This window comes from Aythya ferina (assembly GCF_964211825.1).
Source record: "Aythya ferina genome assembly, chromosome: 12".
In the NCBI taxonomy this organism is placed as follows: Eukaryota; Metazoa; Chordata; class Aves; order Anseriformes; family Anatidae; genus Aythya; species Aythya ferina.
The window spans coordinates 5,234,512-5,257,547 of record NC_140308.1 but is presented as its reverse complement, the minus strand read 5'-3'; the positions used below and the strand labels follow the sequence as shown (position 1 = coordinate 5,257,547).

The following is a 23,036-nucleotide window of genomic DNA, read 5'->3' as shown; positions in this document are numbered from 1 at the left end:
ATGAACAATGTCACTCCAGCGGCAGTGGTACTTCTGTGCCGTGGCATATAAAACTTACTCTAGATCTGTACTCCACCGTTTGTCAAAATGTTATCAAGACACTGCATCCCCAAAAGTTTTATAGCCACAGCCCAATTGTTTAGCAAAGAAAGGCAACACTGGTGACAGAGAAAAAAAAATGTTGGTATCATATGCTGTTCATTCTGCGAGATCATTCTTATTTTACTAGTCTTCTATTTTTAATTTTAGCTTACACTATGCAGTAAATTTATGCTAGAAATGCGAGCTTAAAATGTTGGAGAGCTCAAGCTCAAACATGCAGAGTATTTCACCATTATTATGAGAATATCTGATGAATAGGATATTATTAGGTTTGTATTTTAAAAATGGTTAAAAACCCAGAGTTTTAAGAAAGCATGGTAACCAACTCGTCAAGAACAAGTTCTCGTGTGTGAATATACTATAAAGTGCTTTTCACTCTCATGTGGCAGCAATTTTACTATTTCATACTGTCACAAACAATTTCAGAATCCAGTTCTTCAGAATTACAAATTTTCTCATTGTGCCTGCAGCATATGTAGATTATCAGAGGATGCCATTCATAGAGCAATGCCCACAACTACCTGCATAGATTTCATATTGCTGACTATACATCCTCTAACGAGGTAGGCATTAGACGGTAAAGAAACTAGATCCTAAGATACAAATTCTGGGTTAGAAGTGAGCCTGAAAAATCTCTTTGCTCTCCAAAAATCTACTATATGAAATTGAAGCCAAATAGATTCTTATTCTGGAAATTGGACACGACTCTCCATTATTAATATGCATGGTATTAAGAAGGTTATTTAAAAATTAAGAAAATACATCACCAAACAGTTGAAAGTCAAGTTGTTTTCCAACATTTTGATTATCTTAAATAAAAATTACTTTATATTATATGGCCATCCACAGAAGTTACTTAGCACCCAAGAGTGCTCATGTGAGCAAGAAGCATTTCCAAGAAAATGGAGGAGATGTAGAAGTGACTCATATGCTTTGTTCTCCCTCACTGTCACCTTCAGAAGACTCCAGCAGTGTAGAGGGAAACCAAAGAACGCTCCATTCAGTTTTCCCCAGTGGCTGTCATCTAACTAGCATATATCCTTACACATGTTGTAAAGCATCTCAGATTCCCTTTGAAAGTAATTCACGGGTGTGAACTTGCCTTTTAAAATTTGTACTGACTGTTTGTAATTGTTCTAAAACAGAATCAACAAAGCAGAAATTGTAAAGATAATGTAGCATACAGTAATGCACATTTTGGATTTGCCCTGTACTGCACAGTGCATATTCAGAACACTGCATGTGACATTCAACAGCCAAGGGCAAGGTCTTTTCCAGAATAACACCGAATTTTTATACTGCAAAACTGACATCATTGGTTTTGGAGCACACTAGCAATCATTAACACTGATCTGACAGACACTCTATACTAGATTTTCTGATCAACATATTCTGACCATTTAATTTTAAGAACAAGTAAAACTTTATGGCATAATACATATTAAAAGTGTTCATAGCTCCAGGCTCCACCTGTCATGCTATTAAATAATAGTAATGATCATTAGCATCCGTGGATTAGCAGGATAGATTTGCATGGTGCTTTGTAACTACAAAAATAATGTTTCAGAGTACTAATTGGGCAAAAACATACTACTCTCTAGGGAAACTCTCCGATTATCGGAAACTGTCAGTTTGTTTAAATCCTTTTTCCATGACCACCAAGAGTTTCTTGTTTCCTTGGAATCAAACTAAACACTTTAGTCATGTGCATACCATCTTGAAACCTTCAAAATATCTACATAAAATACTTTTCCTCCATATCTAGAAGACAATCTTAGTTGTGTTCTAGATTTCAAGTTTAGTTAATACCCATGAAATACTCCAAAAAGATTAGGATTTTTTTGTTCTATTATTAGGCTACAGCTGACAAACATAATAAAAGCTTTCCCCAATGTTTATGAGTATTCTTGTTGAAGTGGTAAGAATATAACACTCTTCCATTGTGTTTCTACACTGTTTTTTCTATGTATGGCTTTGTACACAACTGCTCCTTGGAGACAAGGACAGGTTGGCATGATCAGAAATTTGTTATGTAATTCCACAGCTATCTAACCCAGGCACATTCTTTATCCCAGCAAACTAAAATGTGTATTCATCTTATGAGCCTCTTAGCCCTCCTAGATATGCTAGGGACGTTACATTGGATAATCTACTACAACACTGCTAAGTACAAGCAGCAGGTAGCACAAACGCTAAATGCAGACATTCAGTGTAAGTTAAACAATCTTTTTTCCCATTTTAAACAGATTTGCTTCATCAAAATTTTCATTTTTCAGACTGCTGTACATAAAAATTATTTCAGTTCACCTTTCCCATTTTCAATACCAGACCTGAAATCACTTTACAGAGGAGGCGTTCTTTTCAGATAAAGCAAATAAAGATGAAGTGAGCAGTTGAGGTGGTGGCTTGAAACACAAGCCCAGGCTTTTAAGCCCCACCTAAGCATTTTGTGCTATGTTCTCTTACTGTATCTGCACAAACCTCCTGGATAAGTATGAGAACTACAAGTACATTTCTATTAGCATGATTCCTCCTATCTTTGTGATAAAGTACAGCAACGTATCCCTCTTGAATTCAGGCTGGCTTTATTTCCTTCACACTGGATGAAGAGCTCATATGTAGCTGCTACCATGCCACGTATTGTTTGTTCACACCCCAATTTACCACACATTTTCTTGTCCTGCTCATACCATAAATAGTGGATGCTCGTACAAACAGTGAAAATGCACAGGTGTGACCTTAAATGGGGATATTGACTTCACGATGTATCTCAGTGTTAAAGAATGTCCATTTAATGACTAAGAAATTACATTTAACCTTGTGATCAAGCTGACCTTGGTCCTCCAACCCATCTCTCCCTCGTACATCTCAGAGAGCAGACTGCTCTTGCTGTATGACCTGCGAGTCAACAATCCCTGATGCTGTCAGGTCAAGGAAAGAAGGAAGTTCAGAGCTGCTTATGGGAAACTCCCTTCCAGCAGCCTGGTAAATCTAAACTCAGTGTAACCGAGTCAGTTCATGCGCCCATTTCTACAGACTGAACAGAACTCAGTTTCCCAAATTCAGCTGCTTTTCCAAGTAGAGAAGAATTAATAAATTAGTAAATAATTAGTAAATATTTTTGGCAAAAACTATGTGTCACTGAGTCTTGGAATAATGTAGGTTGGAAGGGACTTTTGGAGGCCATCTGATTCAGCCCCCTTCCTGCAAGCAGCACCAACTTAATTAGGTTACTTGGGGGCTTGTTCAGGCAAGATCTGAGTATCTTCAAGGATGAATATTCCACAGCCTCTCTGGACACCTGTTCCAGTATTGGATGATATGTATGGTTTGTGTTAGGGATGACTGTGAGAATACTACAAGACTATCACAGACTCATTAGAAGATTAATTAGGTGCAAGATTCATGAGAGTCTCTAACAACTTATTAGGTATTTGTTAAAACTCCTTTCTGTAATTTCATAAGCCATTTGCAAGTGGAACCTTAGTATTAAATGTGACCCAGAGGTTTTTTATACTAAATTGTGAATTTAAACTTCCATTCATAAACTGTGTGGAAAACAGTATGGGTGTTGGAGCACCAACCCGTGTGTGTTGGTCTCTGCACTGACTCTCAATTAATAATAAGCAGACAGCTGCAGCCCTCACAGCCTCAGTCTGTGACTGGCATAGTGCCACGGAGAGAACATATACTAGTCTAATCCCAGTGAGACGAATGTAGGGAATAAATCTAAAAACCCTACATTTATAAACATGTAGTGCCCCATTCTGCAGAGGCCCAGGGAACAAAGCCCTTTGCCTCACCATTGCTGTAAATGCATCCAGGAGCAGCTGAGGCATTACGACAGCCCCCAAGTTAGGAATCTGACTAACAAATGGATGGAAAATTTCCCCACTAATATATTCACTACTTACATATTCGATACTGCTTCAAGCACAGACATTTCTAAATGGTTCCTCAGCTTCACCCATTTTTCCCCAGCCGCTTGAGACATCCGTATGACCTACCAACAGAAAGAGATGGTAGCCGTCAGCATCAAGAGGTGGCCCATGCCTCTGCAGTACCCTACAGTGAGCCAACAGGATCTGTGCTTCTGCCAGAGAAACCCCAGTGTTGCTGCTTGGGATCCCTCAGGAAGGAGGGCAGGATCCCAGTCTGCCACAACCCCTGGACGTACGGCCAACGCGGGGCTGCAGCCCTGCCACCAAGAGGAATGGGGGCACTTAACATCACCGTGGCTTGGGTCAATTACTGAGATGGACTCACTGAGTCCGTCCAGTTACTCAAACCCTTTTATTCCTTTACATCTGCACTTTTAGAGCTCCATCCCCATTTTTTAAACGCAAATTTCTAACTAGGTGCACTCAGATGTTTTTAAATGCGTCAGTCTGAGGAATGCTGACAGCTTTCCTAACTGCCTATATGACAACCCGTAAGAGCTCGTTCCTTCCAGGCACCAGCACTAAGGGGGTTTTATGCTGGGCACAACCCAGATCTGGAACACGAATTCAATCTGCACTGAAAACCAAAGTAATAATTGAGGTTACAGTTTGGTCTTCTGACCCTACTCATCTGAATGCTGTTTCTGAGGGGACAATGGTGTATTATTCTTCCTTTTTGATAATTACTGTTCCACAGCCAATTTTTGAACCTGTATGTGCCATCCTTCCGTGATGTTGTGCTGGTATCCTGGATACTTGTAAAATTCTGAGCTCCTAGCATGGCATTACAGTCGCCTAAAGCATGTTTCTTTATTCCTCCTTGTGCTCTACCTTTCTTTTTGGCTCACTTTGTATTCTGCCATCACATTACCTTCATTTGTGTAACCAGGAAAACGATGCATTCTACTGAATTCTGCAAGATACCTTTGTATTTTATGACTTTGCTTCTCTCATTATCCCAGTACTTTACAAACTGCTACTTCAGCTTTTCACTCAGAGGATCGCCCCTCAACCTTCTCATATATTGTACAAAGTTATCTATTTTTAGCCTTTTCCTTCCAAAGCCTCTCCCTGTGTGGTATTGTTCACAAATGTGACTGTCACTGCCTTTGCTGTATGGATGCTCCAAGCCAGTTGCCTCCTATTCTGGTTTGGATAGAAAGCACGAAGTGGATATATGATTTATCTTTCTGACGTCTTCTCGTCCCTGCCCAGCCGTTGATACAACATGGACAGAGTTCTTCATTTTGCTCTCCCTCTTGTCTCAGTCACGATGGAGGGAACACCATCCTCACTCACATTCAAGCTGTAGGCTGGGGATTGTTTGGGTTGCTGCCCGTCAAATCTATATTGATCATTTCAAAGATAGTTGTGTCTTCCTGTGTACAGCAGCTAGAAAATGTATTCTGTCCCGTTACATATCGTACCCCAAAATTGCTATTCCACATCCCTTATCTTGGCGTAACTTCCTGATGCCTGCTCTAATTGTCCATTTGACATGTTTTTCAACACAGAGCTTTACTTTTTCCCAAGATATCATTGCAATACAGGGCAAGTTCCTCAAAAATATCCACAAAGCTGTTAGATTGTCCTCTTGCAAAGATCGCTGTAGAGCTCAGTTCTGCAGTGCTTACAGTACTTCAGCAAGGCGAGGCTGGTGTACGACGAACACGTAGCTGGCCACAGTCACCTTGTGAGCCCTGCTGTCCCCCAGTAGGCTGCACCCTCTTGGTGTCTCCCATCACCCCCACGGCACAAAAGCTTTACAAAGCCAGCAGGCTGCCCTTGGACAACTCTTCCCAGATGTCACTGCATGAGGTTGATAAAGCCTCTCTGAGCAGCTGAAGTCTGCTCACACTGAAATCCTGAGTCCCCAGCACCTATGGAAACCAGCGAGTGGCGAACAGCTCCTCAAAAACCAGGCTTCGCTTCTTCGTGCTCAAGTCTACCACTTTTCTGTAAAAGGGATAAGAAAATATTTTCTACCTACCACACAAGAACATGTGGTTTATTTTATGACAGTTGTACCAGTGGCATTTGTAAAGCAATGAGTCACCGAGTGGTAGTACAGCAGAGTAGTTCAAATATTTATTTATAGTGTATTATAGCTGAACCTTTGTATTTTTTTGTGGGGGGGGATCTTCACTTCTGGCTAAGCTTTGGGATGCATGTAAGCGTGCTGAGCTGAAGTCCTGGCCTTGAGTTGAGTTTGAATGAAGTCCATATGGTGGAGAAAAAGAGTGCGTGAACGGTACAACAGAACACTAAAATAAGCTAGAACTGAGCAAGGTAACAGGAGAATGAAATGAAAATGAATATAAAAGAAGACAGACAGCACTAATTCAATCTAATGATTTCAGGTTCATCTTTTACATAAATTAACAATTCCTGAATTTCTGAACATATTTAGTGTTGTTTAGTGTTGGTGAAAAGCTCTAGTGTTAGTGATAGTCTAGATAGCCCTTGTTTTATTTTTACCTACTGCATGCACAGTTCTGTATCTCTTTAGAAACATGAGTATCTTTAACACATTCCAGCCAGTTTTACTGAAAGAACTGTGATATGTTCATATAAACACTGGTTTGCTTAGAGTCTCTTCACGTCCTCTCCCTGTTCCTATAAACTGCTTTTTAAATAAAAATTTTAAAAATCTCATGGTTTAAGTCCCAGGGATTCCTACTTTGATTGTATGTGCACCTAAGTAAATTGGAAATAATCCTGCTGATATCCCTTAAAGAAAGCGTTGGCAGAATCAGGTCCTTACTAGGTTTTGCTTGTTCTGAACTCATCTCTGACAAACACACACCTTCCCCACACACGTACTCTGAGATGGTATAAAACTGGAGAACCCCACTGAACTCAGCAGAGGAACAGCCCAGGACATAGTCCACAGTGTAGAAAGCTGAGAGCCACACAGGTGTCCAAAACCACCAGCTCTTTGTAGAGCTTAGCAAAATATTTTGTCATTTTGCATTTAAATTTCTCATTCATTTTTAGTCATCTGTGCTTGCCACAGCAATAGACTTTACAAGAACAGTTTTGCTTCAAGCAAACTTCATCCACATCTATCTCACTTGTGGTAGTAAATAGGAAGAACATCTATTTTTTTCCTTAGTTGGTCTACACACCAGGAAAATATCTGTTATTTCCAAATTTAAAGTGTGCACTATAATGAGCAAACCAAATTGAGTGTTATAGTAAAAATCACCAGCTGCACTTTACTACTGAAATAAAAGTAAGTGTTCTTTATCATAATCAACTCTTCTAGATATAACTATTGGATTCATTCTGGAAGAACTGACTTTAATTTCTAACGTAAAGGACATTTGGTATGCCCTGCTTCTTGCTTTCCTTTCCTTAAGAAATGCAAACACTGAAAAACAATCATGAACTGATTTACTATAGAAAAGAAAATGATGACTTGATAAATGAAATTCATCATTATGCTTTAAATCAAATACAAACCCCCATGCTCTTTGGATTTCCACATTGAATGTGTTGATTACTGTTTCTAAGTAGAGGATTTAAACCGTTTCCTGAAGACAGACCTGAAGAGGTCTGCCACCTCAACCCATTCTTTTGGCGACATGGGTGCAGAGCTGGATTGCAGAGGGAGAAGTATCGCCCTTCTTACATGTAAGGAGCATCGTCAGGATTACTTAGCCTACTGCTAAAGAGCATCTCTACTATTCTAGGACACCTTTGCACCTTAGAAAGCTGGTTTGTTTTCCAGATGGAAACTTTCAGTGTATTTTACAAAATGATTACATCGCAGAACTGCCGTCTGTTTGCTCTGCAACCTATCAATAATAAGCCCAGGGCAGAAATTTGTTTGGCATCATTAATGTGTGCAGCATGAAAGGGTTTATATGATGTAACTGCCTGCAATGACAGGGACTATACATGCTGATCAGGAAGTCCCTTCCCGGTCCCTGCATCATTTTTTAATTTTCCTTTTCCAGTCCTTTCTCAAGGGAGAGTACAGGTCCATACAAAAGTCCCTTTGTTCCAGTGGAAGGTCCTTGGGTGCGTTGTTGCACCTACCTGCTCAAACACCCACTATGATTCTGGCACATCCACCACAGGTACTTTTTATGCACATACACTTCAATATGATAATAAAAAAATGATTTAGATCATATCCTTAAAGTTACATGGCAGGGGAGAATAGCTTTAAGAGACAGGGAGGGATAAGACTAACCAGGAGAAACTGCAACAAGCAAAACCAGAGCGGGGAAGGGCACGGCAATGGGCTCTGTTAGTAGAGTGAGCCAGAGGGACGAATGAGATCAAAGGGGCAAACAGACCGCGTGCGGAGCTGGAGATGTGGCACCAGGGCAGTTTCCAGAAATGAACAACTGAGAGACCAGAGCAGAGTTTCAGTTTGAATGAGCCTGCATTTCAGAGAAAGGTGGGGCTTCCAGGAAAAACTGTGTAAAGCCACTAGAGATACGGGACCGCATGGAAGCTGTGGCTGGTTGTTTCTCTGCAGGCTATCAGCCAGGGCTTTGTCTTATCTAAACTGGTACTAAAGGCGAGCTTCTTGTCCCAGAAGAACCCTTGCACAAAGAGGAAATCACATTGCATGTGGAAGCACAGAGCTCGGCTTATGTCTCAGTTTCTTTAAAATCTCTGGATGCCAGGGTAGGTAACTAACAGACTGGACTTAGGCAGGCAAAATGCTGGGTCTTGAAAAGTCTTAGGAATGTGCAAAGAGTACTTGTGGCAGTAATTTCAAATTGCCTCCTTACCCCTGCAAAACAGCTGGCGGTGCCCCTCTGCTCTCCCAGATAACCGGCACACCAATGCGCAGAGCAGGCAGCCTGCATGGCACTGATGTCTCTTGGGACGCAAAGATCCAACACCCAGACAAGAGCAGCAGGTTTTAAACATTTGCTTCGTCTGCCTTAAGCCTTCGTGTCCGTGTGTTGGAGGACATGTATACCTAAAGCAGTGGCTTGAGTTTAATATGAGGCTCACAGGTTATTTTCCAGTGAAAATACAGAACTGGTAGAATTCCACTAGCAAGTTAAACACCTCTTCTGATCCTGAGAAGAAATCCATATGTTTACAAAGAGAAAAAGGGAAAAGAATAAAAAGCAGTGTCTTCTTGACATCAACGTCTTCCTGGGAAGATGTCAATTGAGGTTTTGCCTGTGAATAATTGAGATCGGGAATGTCTTCTTATTTATTTTGTGACTATCTTGCCCTTTCATTTCCACTTCCTTCCAGGTAACTACACAAATTTAGTACCGGGGAGGATTTGTAGCTGGCACGTTAATTGGATCTACTCTGTTTTTAAACTGTGGATCAGATGCTGAGGAGAGACCCAGCATCCATTCCAGCATTATTTTACTAACGTGGATAGCAACCCTTTCAGAAGATATGCTCCCATCTTTTTCTTACATCTTGAACAAATGCTCTGATTAGCAGGTTTTTTTTGAGAAAATAAATAAAAATACAAGAGGGACACAAGTCACAAATCCAAGCAAGCAAAATATTAAAGCTAACAATAGTTACAGCAGTTATGAATTTTCAGAAAACAAACTTGCTGAATCAGGAGGCATTTATCTCTCGCAGAAGTCTTACTGCCTTTCTTTACTTGGCACCTTCTTCAAATACACATCTACATCCCTTCCAACAGCCTGAAGCACAACACGGGACACGGATCTCCATAGAAAAAATATATATACATAAAGCAGTACAAGGGCTGTAATTTAGAGTAATGAAAAGCAGTTTTTCTAGTGAGTCATGAAATCAGTCTGCTGCTCTGTGCTACATGCTCAAAGAGACCACCTGAGCATCACAGATTACAGTTTAAGTTGTTTCCATAGATATGCATGGACAAAGAAGCCATGACTTGTATTTTGGGAATCACTGAGCAGATGCACAGTCTTCCAAACCTTTCTGGAAGCTGACTGATCTCCCAGAAGGTGATTATTTGGGAGCGTAAAGATTTTTTGTATGTTCTGTAGAGCTGCTGTGAACTGTGAGATGAGTATATAGTGCTCTGATTTTGCAATTGTATCTATAGAAATAATTGAATGATAATTGCCCTTTTTTAACTTGGCTTAGATTTTTTTTGGATGTCGGCACTAACACTGTGGTTAAATGAGTGATTTTGACCCTGAATCTTTTGTGAAGAAGGAAACCGTGTGCACTTGATCACCAGATCATATCCCTGAGTTTATGAAGCTCCACATATTTGTACCATACTTGTCTGGGATTATTTTTTTTAATTTCACAGTAAATTTAGAATGTACATTTTTTTTAACAAAAAGATTTCATTTTTGACTTTCATCCTAATTTCTGCAGTTGTGCATACTGTTAGGTTTAAGACTATTTAGAAGCTAAAGAGTATGTTGCAAATGCATTTGCACAGATACTATTATTCTATTATTCTATTTGTTTTCTTTAAACATATTATACAGTGACATATCAGCTCCCCCAAATACCCAGAATTAGTAGAGATGGAGAGAGAGACAGAGTCCAGGCAAGTAATGGGCTATGTCAGTTCTAGCACTCTCCTATCTGTGATACCCCTCCGTTACACTTTGTCCACGGTCATTTTAATATTATTAGACTTTACTCACTCTTCCAAACCAAATATAGTGAATTCAAGGATTTGGCAAACTGTAACTACCAAAGTCACTTTTAGAAGATTTTATTCAGTTGTCATTAAAGACAGAACAGAGGGGAAATGGAAAATCAGACGTGGAAGCTGTAGGTATTTTCTGCATATTCCAAGACCGTGTATTGTTTATTCTAGGAAACAAATGAAAGTATTATTTCTATTAATCACTAGCTGTCACAGAATTACTTCTCATTAAGAAAAGTCATACGAACTTGTGTAACCTGAAGTGAATGCAGAAAGTGGAGGGCTGTTAGCGTTAGGTTGGAGGTTGGACTCGATGACCTTGAGGTCTCTTCCAACCTAGAAAATTCTGTGATTCTGTGATTCTGTGAAAGGCTAGTACTTTATATACTACCTGTTAAAGCAAATATACAAGAAAGTGATGTTCTTTATTAACATGGACTGTGAATAGAAGGAAAACGGGACAGGCTGTACCAGGTGTGGGTAACAAACTGATATTTATGCTCATGCTAAAGCATTTCACTATATGCAGTGAAAAAACACAGTGGCACTCTGAAGGGGATAAAAATCAATGGAGAACTTAAAGCCGCGAGGGAGATAAGAGACCATGTTTAGAGGTCAAGCATGTTTGATGCTACCCACAAATGCACTCAGTAATGAACAATGAGACAGTAATGAGGACGAGGTAAATATCTACTCAGACTTTTTATGCATCATTAGTCAAGCCAGTGGTTTTGATGGCTGAACCAAAAAACTCATTGACAACAAACAAGTTTGGATCAACCCACTTTTTTTTTTTTTTTCATTTTCTCCCCAGCAAAACAATAAACTGAAAATGGGGCTGATCAGAACAAAACATTTTGTCTTTAGGTTACTTAATGCCTCTTTAACCTTTTCATCTTAGTTTTGTTTAGTTAAATTTGAAGAGAAACACTGATAGCTTTGTTCTGAAAATGCTATAATGAAATGCTTAGGCTTTCCCAAATATATTTGCTTTCTGAATATCTTTTCTGAAACCATTTATTAAATTTGACCCAATTTCATAAATACTTCTATTGTCCCCTCATGATGTTTTGTTTTGAACTGGTTAATCACATTCTCCGTTGCCAGTATTTTGTTTCCAGGAACAAAGACTACTCGTGGTTTTTTTCCTTTTATCCTCTTAATTGAAATGCATAATGTCTCATCACCAAAATAATTTTGTGTTTTCCACAATAAAAAATAAAATAAAATTTCCAAGGAACTTCTTCCCTGTGAGATGCAACAATGTGAAAATGGGTAAAGAGTATAGATAAATGTAAACATCTGTGTGGGAGTGAAAAAAGGTGAGGTTGAAGAACTGGTTTTTGTACATGATTCTGAAAATGGCAAGTTATTTGTCCATCCTTTCTGAGGCTTTTCCTTCAGTGAGCAAGTAGGGCAACACAACTGGTGCAATCCATCAAAAGAAATACCAAAGATACTCCGAGGTAGCATCAACCTGACACAGAGCTTGTGTTCCAAGCCTGAAATCCTCAATTAAAGAAGGGGGAAGCGCATGCACTGTGTAGCTCATACAAGCAGAAGAGTGCTAAACCAAATTCTCTGCACTAATGATAGCTGTGGTCTACTGAGTTTAGCAGCAATTTAATTTTTTCCCCAGGATATATTTATATATATGTTTTGCTCCTTGGTATACTGAGCTGCAGTAATTAAAGTAACAAATCCGCAGACAACCACAGGCCACTCCGGGGTTCCGCAGGTTGATGTAGTCTTACCGGCTGGTCCCAGACAGGAGGATGAGAAGTATTTCAAAGCCAGGGATAATTTGGACAGCTGCTCCCTGTGAAGTCCACAAGATCAGAGTAAGTCTATTAGTTTGACAATTGAAAGCCACACGTCCCAAAATGAGGACACAAGAAGGCAGTTCATTTTTCTGTGAGTACTTTTCCTCTTTTAACACAAATGATCTCAAACTTCCTAGACTGAGCTCCAGTTAATTGTTTTGCCACACTGAGCAATCCTGAAGGGGACTGTGCTAAATTCAGAGCACAGATGATTCCTTGCTTTGCTTCTTCAGTGGTTCTGTGCAGATATTTGATAAGACAGAGCACAGGGATGAGCTGGTTGGGATGCTGCAGCTGAGTGCCCTGGAGATGGAGGGAAGCTGGCCACAATGACTCAGACCCAGATATCTTAGCACAGTTCCCAGGTAGATGAATTGAGATGGAAGTATAATGTTTAGTTGCTAATTACATTCAGACGCCTTTGGGGAGCCCACCAAGATTTCTATGAATGTACAGTTCCAGCCAGTGAACAGACAGAATTAATCCATTGGTTTGCTCTAACAGGGGACTTAAAAAGAACAATTACTTACACGGCTGTGATTGCCCTTCTCCAAGGTTAAATTCTCCGTACAGATTCCACTGTTGTTCTTTACATGAGACATTTTTCTTTGATGAGCTGTGAAAACTCTTACATTAGCTATCCATTTATTTATTTCTTCTAAATTAACAATGGTGCTTTTGTTTAACAATAGTGATTTTTTTTTTCACTAGTCACATCTTTATTCCTCTTAAGCCACATTTCCAAGAAGTTAAAAAATTAATCAGAAAATAAAACCTGGGAGAGACCACAAAAGGTTTTCTCACCATACTCCATTTTCCAACAGTTTCTACTCATGGCAGGTGTTGGTCTGACAAAAGTTGTTTCTTCTAAAACCCTCTATACCTTCCTGAAGTTATCTACCTAGTGCTTAATTATTCTTACCATCACAAAGATTTTCCTAATGAGTTGTCTATGTGTCTCCTGATGCCGTTCAAACCCATGACTTGCTGTCCAATCCACACAGAATTATTTGCTTCTACCTTTGCACATCCATCTCTAACTCACTTAGGATTGTTGTTACATTTCCCCTCTCCTCAAAAACAAATAATTCTCTTTGAGTTTCACTCACAAGCCAATATAGATCACTAATGTGGGTTCTCATATGCACTCTCCCTCTAGCTGAGACCTTGCCAGTGCTGAGATAGCTCAAAGACTTCCCCAGTTGCACAGTCTGCTGTCCACAACAGCACAGTGCTGTTAATTCGCATTCAGATGGCAGTAATGGCCATAATTTTTGTGTGTAAAAATTGTAATTTGTTCTAATTGGTTCTCTGATCAGGATAGCTTCAAGACACCAAGAAGGCATTTACAGGTACCTAATCCATGTGTGAATTCAGGAGAATGCTGAAGAGCTGACAGCAGAGCAAAAGACACTTTATCCAGCTCTTTCAGACAAGAGGTAGCTGAGGAATGGAGCAGCAGCAGGCTCGTTTTACAAACAGATTTTTGAAGAAATCATGCCTTCAGTACTGATCTTCCAGGTCTCTTGTTTTTTCACATTTTGGCTCTTGCAGGTTCCCAGCTCAGGTCTGATCAGGCGTTTCATGTCTCAATATTTTTAGAAGGGAAAATGGCCTTGCTGTCAAAGTACCACTGGGGCTACTGAATCCCTCTCATGTGTTGCCAGGTCCGTTCCTGGCAATTCTTTGTCGACCAGAAACGTGTAACTCCGATCCCCAGCCGTTCTGTCGTGCAGATACATACACAGCAATTAGGCCCTCATCAGCACGCAGCGTGGTCTGTGTAGGATCCAACGGGAATATAGTGTTGGACTGCATCCTATGAAATGAAGATAAGCTTTAATCAGGAAAATAGGTTGCTGCCTTTTGGCTAGCCTGGGTAGACTTTCAGTGTCGGAGTCGTTTCGTATTTTAGGCACCGTGTTGTAGGAGCTGAATCTCATGAATACTAAAGCTGCATTACAATGTCAAGGAGGCCTTCCTAGCTGCAAATGAAGAACACGTTTCTCATGACCAAGCTGCTTTTCTTTCTAATATGATACTTTTTGTGATTTTCTTTCTTTTTTTTAGGTGGAGAGGATTGTAGACAAAAGGAAGAACAAGAAGGGCAAATGGGAATATCTCATCAGGTGGAAAGGCTACGGAAGCAACGAAGACACCTGGGAACCTGAACATCATCTCCTACATTGTGAGGAATTTATTGATGAGTTCAATGGACTACACGTTACTAGAGAAAAGCGATCGCGACATGGGAAACAGGCCAGCACTCCAAAATTTTTACGGGAAAGCCGAGGGTCATCTGTTGAGAAAATATCACATAGACCTTCTGAATCTGGGAAGGCCAAAGGGTCAGCACACAAAAGGAAGAGAATTAATCCCTCTCTTCAAAAACAGAAAAGAGGATACGCAGCAAAGCCAGCAGCTGCTAATGACAGGGCTGCTAAAACTGTAACTTACCGAACTACTCCCAGCGGTTTACAGATCATGCCACTGAAAAAGCCACATAATGGTCTGCAGAATGGAGATGGCAGTCATGAAAAAGATTCTAGACATTTTGGGAATGGCTCACAACAGCAAAACATGGATATAAATGATCACGAAGGAGAACAAAACTTGCCCAGCGTGTTGGAAGTCAGTAACGACGCACCTGTTGTGAACGGAATTGGTATGTGATTTACACAGCTACCGTCTCTTGAGGGGGGGGAACTGCAGAAACTGCAAGCAAAGAGCCCACTCATGGAAAAAATCATTGTCATGCTACGCAAGGGATGTGGTGAGAGGCACATAACCAAGTTTCACACCCCTTTCCCAATACACTATGGCACTTTTTTGTCAGTTGGCTTCTCTCTTTCTGTTTCCCACGGAGTGGCACGAAGCAGTGTGGGCTTTGTTGCAGGTCTTGGCAGTAGGAAGCCCTGATGGGGCCATGCTGACAAGGCATGTAGTAGGAATGACAGCCGAGGTATGTATAATGCTGAGACTTCGTTTTTCGATACTATCACTATCCTGGTAAGTATGTCTGGGTAACATTCAGGTTCGTAAGGATTAATGTAGTCAGTGCTGGGGAATACTCAGACCTCCCAGAGCCTCGTGTTTGGCAGTGACTAGCAACACCAGAACTTGCAGGATGCATTACTGACATTACTGGAAGGTACAAACAGCCTTGAAGTGAACAAGGCAACTTGCCTACAGGAAAAATTTCTTCCTAATCCCTCTAGTTACTGACTGCCTTAGTTACTGACTGGCTTAGTTCTCAAAGAATAAGGTCTCAGAGAAGATAAATTTATGTTATCTACAAAATACCGTGCAGTTTAATGCAATTGTGTAGCTTCTCATTACCTATATATGTACAATCTTTTTTCATCCTACCAAACTTACAGCCTTGATGATGCTTTGTGGCAGAAAGTTCCTTGCATCCATATTTAATTTGATCAATTTCTTGATTGTTTGATTGTATTTCTTGTTTTGTTTTGTTTCATTTTGTTAGGTTTGGGGTATTTTTGACCTTTACTTTTGGTGTACGTTGGTTTTGGTGTTGTTTTTTTAATACCTTTTAAAACCAGCAGGAGCCTTTCCAAATGATTTCCTCCTGCTTACTGATATTGTGGCAACACAGTCTTTTACGTATGATTTTTTCCGCTGTTACACACTGCATAAAGCTTTTCATTGAGCGATACACAGTCGCTCTTAATTATTTTTCTTGCTGGTTGCAGTTAATTTAGAACACAGCTATATGTATGATTCCTTTCATTATGCACTTAATCTGCTTTACTGTTGCCAGTTCACCTTTTTGTTATGACTCAATGAAGCTCTTCAAAATCTTACCTCATTTTTACTCTACTTATTTGGTATTCTCTTCAAATTTTCCTCTCATACTTTTCTTCCCACTTCATTAATACATACAAGAAGTAAACTAATCCTTCTGCAGGTCCTAGGGGCAGCCAACTCCTAAACATTTGACATGATGAAAAGTAACCATTTGTTCCAATTATTTATTTCTATTCGCCACTTTCCATAGCCCATGATAGCACTCATTTCCTTAACAGCTTCTTGTGAATCACCCTGCCAAAAACTTTTCAAAAGTCAGCATAAATTATATCACTCAGCTTCCCGTTTTCTGCCCTACTGGCAACCTAGAAAATGCTACTGGATTTGGGAGGCAGAGCTGTCTTTGCCGGGTCTTCATACTTGCATCTTACAACTGCTGCAATTCAGGCATCAAGTATCTTCCTAAAAACACGCTAGCAAAATATATGGCCAGCTTGAAATGCGTAAGTGGCCCAGCTGATGTCAGTGACACAACAGAGAGCGCAGGATTCAGGGTTTTGATTGATTTGAGCTCATGTGAGTCTGCTTAAAAAGTTAGGTGCTTCCCTAGAAGGACTTGTGTATCTAACTACAGGAGTGTATAACGTGATTTTCTTTGCTTTCTTATTGGTTTCTAATTGGTTCTAATGATTTTTAATGCATTTGCTTTATGTTATTTGTAGTGGAAGTTCTGATATAAAATGCATCTTTACGGTGCATTAACTCCCTTAATGTAGATTTTTTTTTTTTAATGAAGAACTAAAGGGCTACAAAGAATTGTAAGGTCAAATGAGCCTTCCATTTGTCCCCACAGGACGTACTGAATGGTATCCACCAACCCCATCCAAACGATCCCTGTAAGAGTGCTCTGTTTCAGTTGGAAGCTGCTGTGCCAAAGCAGTGTTTGGCCATGTACAGAGGGCTCCTGGCCTAGCAGCTAATCCTTCCCGTCTTGCTCTGTGATACCCAGCACATGCACAGTGCAGAGAGAAAGCTACAAAGAGGGCAGATGAGACTACCAAGACCAAGTGGTCAAAATAAAATCACTGGCTCTTTTTCCTAGAGCTTGAGAAGGCCTGTTTCCTGACACAGGAATGTGCTTCATTTGAAATGTCAGATCAGGGAGCCTCGCACTACTCCTCACCAGTTCCAGCAATTTATGAACCCCTCAGCACTCACCCTCGCAGGGAAGTGGCGCAGAGGATGCCAGCACGCCCCTGCCATATGTCAGCTAGAGCCACAGCCCCGCTTTAATCAGGGTAGATGTCACACTAAAACTGCTCTGAAATTTTACAAATTACAAATGAAGAAATTTTCAGAGGAAAAAAAAAATGCCAATTTGTTGAATAACAGAAGGTCTGTTCCAAACATCTTGGGTTTCAAAACTTTCTCCAGATCTGTGCCAAGGTCCCAAGGCTCCGTCCCCCGAGACCTGCAGCTCCGTGGCAGTCTGCTTGGCAGGACTCCCACGTTTAGCTTGGAGGCAGCCAGCTATGCCAGAGGTTTCAGGCTGTCTGCCACCGAGTCTGGAAGCCGAAAGCCCGGCGTGCCCCACCAGCGCTCGCAGGGCTCCCAGGCGCTATATGTAGAACAAAGCCGGAGCCCGGAGGACCTGGGTTTGGCTCCCGGACCCTGCGGCTCCCGGGCAGCCCCGTGCAGGATCCTACAAAGCAGACATCTGTGTCAGCTTTGAGCTTGCCTCTATGAAGCCCAAATGGCAGCCTCATTTCGCAGCTAAGTGTACGAAAGCACAGAAAGTGCATTTAGAAATTTTAAGTTCAGTTGGTCTAGAGATGAAGAGCACAAGTGAAAGACTCCAAAAACCCTCAGCCAGAAGCAGTATTCCTTTGCTTTATGCTGATGGAGCCAAGCAATATAGCGAGTACCCTACATACTACAGCTAATCAAAAAATATCTGCTCTGTTTGCCCCGCATGCTGTCAGTTCTGTTGAAACAAATAACTATTTGCAAACTAGTTTTTGGCGGCTCTAACAGGCTTCCACCAATTTGTGTTTGGTTTTGTACATCCTCTTGAGGATAATTGTTTCCTGCTCAGCCCATAGATAAAACTCTCACAAAAAGGCAATTTACCCCAGAAAGATGAGTGTACATCTACAGATGTTTGCACGAAATTATTCACGTCCTAGTGGAGGCCAGGAACCCCAACGTGCTGGAGCTGGGACAGACCTCTCGTATAAAACCTCTCCTGACATCTGCACGTCCCTTCAGAAGGAGGGCAGCCATCTCTACCGACAGTTATTTAAGGGTCTGCAGATGGGAACATGTCGAAAACCTCTGCAGGAGAACATCGGCGGATGCTCTCGAGAGCTAACAATAGCATTCCTTCTGGTGACATTTGTTGTCTCCCATTATCACCTCGCTGTTTCTCTCCATACATTGTAATTGAGAGTGATTGTTTTGTCAGGTCTCCTGACAGCATCAAAAACCAGCCCCTTTTAATTTCCTCTTTCCCTTTCTACATTGCTCTATTTCTGTGCCATCTGCTGAAGAATTTTTGCTTGTCATGTATCACTAACCACTGTTTTTCTCCATTACGGAAATCTTTGTAGTCTCATGGTGCCCTTAATTTAAATTTTCTCTATGAACTTAGTCACTGTTTCCTCTTGTTTTTCTTTTAGCTTGTTCTGTTTTATTTATTCTGGAGAAATCCTGGCAGTATAAGACAACCAAATATGCTTGCTTTCTCAGTTTGGATAAAAACCCATTGCTTTTAGATATCTTACAGATGCTCCCTTAGCTGAAGAAGTCTGAAATTATTAGTAAATTATCACCAGAAAGCTGCCTTAAGTATGTGCAGTATTAACCATTGCCCACAAGAAAGACAGAAAGGAGACAGAGAAAGGCTGTTGGAAAGACCGAGAGGAATGCCAAGCTGTTTCACCAGGCAGAATAAGGGATTGTGGTTTATTTCACCTAGAAAAATGAAACCCAAAGCTCCTTTTCGGTCAGCATAAATGCGTGCTGCTAACAAAAGGAGCAGCCCAGCCCTTCTTCCCACGACATCCTGGTCGTTATCCCCATCCCCTCCCCTTTCAGTACTCTTGAGCCCACGAGATGAACCCAATCTGTTGGAAAATTAAGGAAGGTTTTGGAGAAAGGTTTTTTTCCAGCTTGAGCAGTTGCTCGTGGTGTGGCTGCCTGCCTGGCTATCAGCACTAGGTCACTAAGTGGTGGCACAGAGACTGCAGAGCTGTGCTGAAACGGAAAGAAAGGATCAGAAAATAAGGGTGGGTTGAGGTGTCTCTTGTCTCTGGGAGTGGAAGCACAGAGCAGAAGTAGATGGGGAGATCCGAGCCCTCCAAAGCCCGGAGGGATGGATCTGAGGCTCACTGCACGTTTTTTGCTCTCTCATCTACTCTTTGTCTACCTCATTTTTTTTAGTCTACAAATTCTGATCTGTTTCCTGCAGTGCCCAGTATAACAGAACCCCAGAGTGATCTGGAGCCTTTAGGCACCTTCCCATTCCAACAGCAGCAAGGGGAACATCACGATGTGTCCTCCCCTTTGGTAGTAGTGCAGTACAAGGAACAGGGACCGGCAGCTCAGACGGTGATGTGGATTACCAGACTAAAAGAGTTTTCTTTTGGAGAGAGGGAGGCTGAGAGGGGATATGATCAAAGTTCATAACATCATGAAGGTCTCTAGTAAAATAAATGTGGAACTGTTGTGCGCTAAATCCCTCAATAGCTGAACTAGGGACCCCTCACTGAAACTGGTGGAACATCAGATAAAAGCGCAGATGAAAGGAAATTCTCCTCTGTGTAGTGGTTACTAAACTTCTCAAACTTGTACCGCAGGAGGCTGCAGAGACAGACAGCATCAACAGGCTCAGAAAGGGATTAGAGAAATCCATGGAAAGGTCCACGAGGAAATACTGAAGGAAACGGGAAGGATCAGTCTTCTCATATTCCTGTCCAATATGAGAGATGATATGAGGGCAAAGGACTGCAGAAAGTGGCCAGCTTGGGTTTCCTCCTCAAGTAGCAGCCATCACTGCCATTTTCAGAGGAGTACTGCATGCACCAGTGGTGTGGAAATACCTTAAGTTCCCTTAAGAAATACTGAAACTTCTAAATACCAGTATGTGTTTAGGTACCTTCACAAGAAAGTTAATGATTACATTACTCTCCCCGTACAGGAAGGATTATTTTCTGCTTCCAATTTGTACTTAGACTGAGCATCATATACTCACTGCCAAGCCAGTAAACCACGTTTAGAAGTACCTAAAGCTTCCTCACTTAATTTGTGACGTCCGTAATTTATTTCCCATGCATTACAGATTGCTTTGTGAAGGCCTCTTTTTTCCTGACACAGCCATTTTTCATTCTGACGTGCTGAGGTACTATTACCCGATGTGTTAAGCAGGTGCTAACCATTAAAGCTCATGCAAAGACAATCTGGATGCTTTAGTGGCTCCAGAGCAAGCCCTCAGTAGCTCCATCACATCTCTGCAGCAGACATGCTGAATTGGCCTGATCTTGCAGGCGTGTTGTCTTTGGATTTTGCTGATCATTTTCTCTGGTTTATCAGATTAAACAAGATTACAGGGATGCACTGTATACAGTGAGACAACAATTTACTCACTACATCTTGTTCTGTTAATCATCCATTCTTGGAAATTGCACTTTTCCATTTACATTTCTCTCAAATTTAATTTAGATATTTCTCTACCAAGGTTAAATTTCTGTCAGCTGGCGTGCAGACAGTTAGAATACTGATAAGATCTATAATTTCTTACATCATATATTTAATTTACAGACCAACGACATTACTCGAACAAAGAAGAATGTGACAAAAAAAAAAAAAAACTTGAAATAAATTATTTCTGTGAGGCTTTTCGCTGAGCTGGATTATCTGTGTGAATTAATCTTCTACCATTCTCTTAGTGTCTGTATTTAAAATAGATGTGGCTTAATCTTCTACGCTAGGTAGATGATCGGTACAGTTAGTCGGACACATATTCCACTTAATGTTCATTCATGCCTCTGGTTTTATAAGTTCTTTACACTTTTCTGGGAGTTTTACCTCTTCATATCCTAGTAGTTTGTTGCTGGGTCAAGCAACATAGTAAGGACTGAGTAGATAAAAACATAATATTTGAATGTCTAACCCAATCAAATAGTTAATTTGTTTCACTATATTATACTAATTATTTCAATTCTTGAAAATTTCAAATTTGGCTGGCTTCAAATGCTTGTTTTCAAATTGATGATTTAACTTAATTTGTCATAGGCATTCATTTGCACCAGTTAAATCCTCTCTTTATTATAATACGGGAAATGTTTTGGATGGGATCTCTTAATTTAACTATGAAAAGAGCTTTATGACCGACACAAATAGCAAACTTTTTAACAAAGACACGTTTCTGTATGTAGATCTGTGTGTACACACGTGTACACCCGTTCTATGAGGAAGCCAAGGGAGGTACCAGTAAGTACTCTGAAGCGCTCTGCATATTTTTAACATCACGTATCGTAACTGCAGGGTGTACCCGGGTATTTCACCTGCTGAACAATTCCACAGGCCATTGCCAATCGTTAGCTACCAGAGCATTCAGTTAGCTACACAAACATCAACTAAGTTGAAATGTAGCTGACATAAATCGAAGGTAACTGGTTTTGCTTTAGAGAGTGATCTGTTATGAATTTACCATTCAATTCTACTCCAACAGAGCATTTTTAATTGGAGAGTGGTCATTTAAGCTATAAAATTTAAATTATGTTCTATTCATGTCATCTCCCCTTTAAAAATTCTCATCTGTTTTATCCCAGATACTGGAATGAGTTTGCATTGGCAAGGTTTGCATCTTAGCCTTTCTCTACGAGGGAGTATCGTGGGTTTACGTCTATTTAAACAGACAAACAAAAACATTTGGAAACTATTGCAACGAACAGAGTGGATTTAATCCTCCCTGTTCATCAGCAACCTGTCCCTGCTTTACTTTTAATGGCAATTGTGTGAAACTTCTATAATTAGAAAAGGAGTCTTGCATAGAAATCTTGTAAAGATTTCCCGATGCATCGCCTATTGCAATGGAACTCCAAAGATGAGCAAAATAATAACATACAGGTCATCCAACTGTATGTCAAAATAAACTGCTTTTACAGAATAAACTGTTATTACTCTCATTTATGTTTCAAAAGGAACTTTCATCTTTATTTTCATAGTTCTGTTTTTTTTTTCCTGATGCTGGATACCATCCAACATGGCATTGGCATTAATCCTTTCAGTGTACGAGGTCCAATATCAGCATCAGATCTGTTAGTCAGCTTATTATTGTGACTGCAAAATGTAATGAGGAGAAGCTTGGGATCAGAGCAGTGATGGGTAACTGCTACTTCTAATGCTAACCATATGGGTAGAGGGAAGGGAAATGTAGTTGTGGTATCTACCAGCTCAGTAAGAACTCCCCAAACTTACCATCACATAGAGATGTGCAACGAGAGACAACCCTTGCTAAAATTGGCATTTCGTAATCACTTTTTGGTCACCATAAAAGGAAGAAAATGTAACTTTGAAAAATGGGATTTGGACAAAACCTGCCTTGTCAAGTTCATCCAAAGCTGGATTGGAATTTCCTAATGAATCCAGGGATCACCCCAAAGTGATAGGACAGACCATGATACTGCTTTCATCTTCAAAGCAGAGCTGAATCCCATTAAGAGTACCAGTCCCACATGCTACAAGTCATTTGACCCAGTGGTTGTCTGATCAGAGAACAAAAAGGAACTGCATGTTGGAATA

General features: G+C 40.6%; 1 protein-coding gene across 1 annotated transcript in view; it reads left to right on the top strand.

Moving 5' to 3' along the window:
* CDYL2 (chromodomain Y like 2) overlaps positions 1-23,036 on the top strand; it is a 55,078-nt gene that overhangs the window by 16,429 nt on the left and 15,613 nt on the right. The window contains exon 2 of the mRNA XM_084533139.1: positions 14,535-15,129. Coding sequence (XP_084389265.1) covers positions 14,535-15,129 — 595 coding nt within the window. The remainder of the gene's footprint in view (positions 1-14,534; positions 15,130-23,036) is intronic.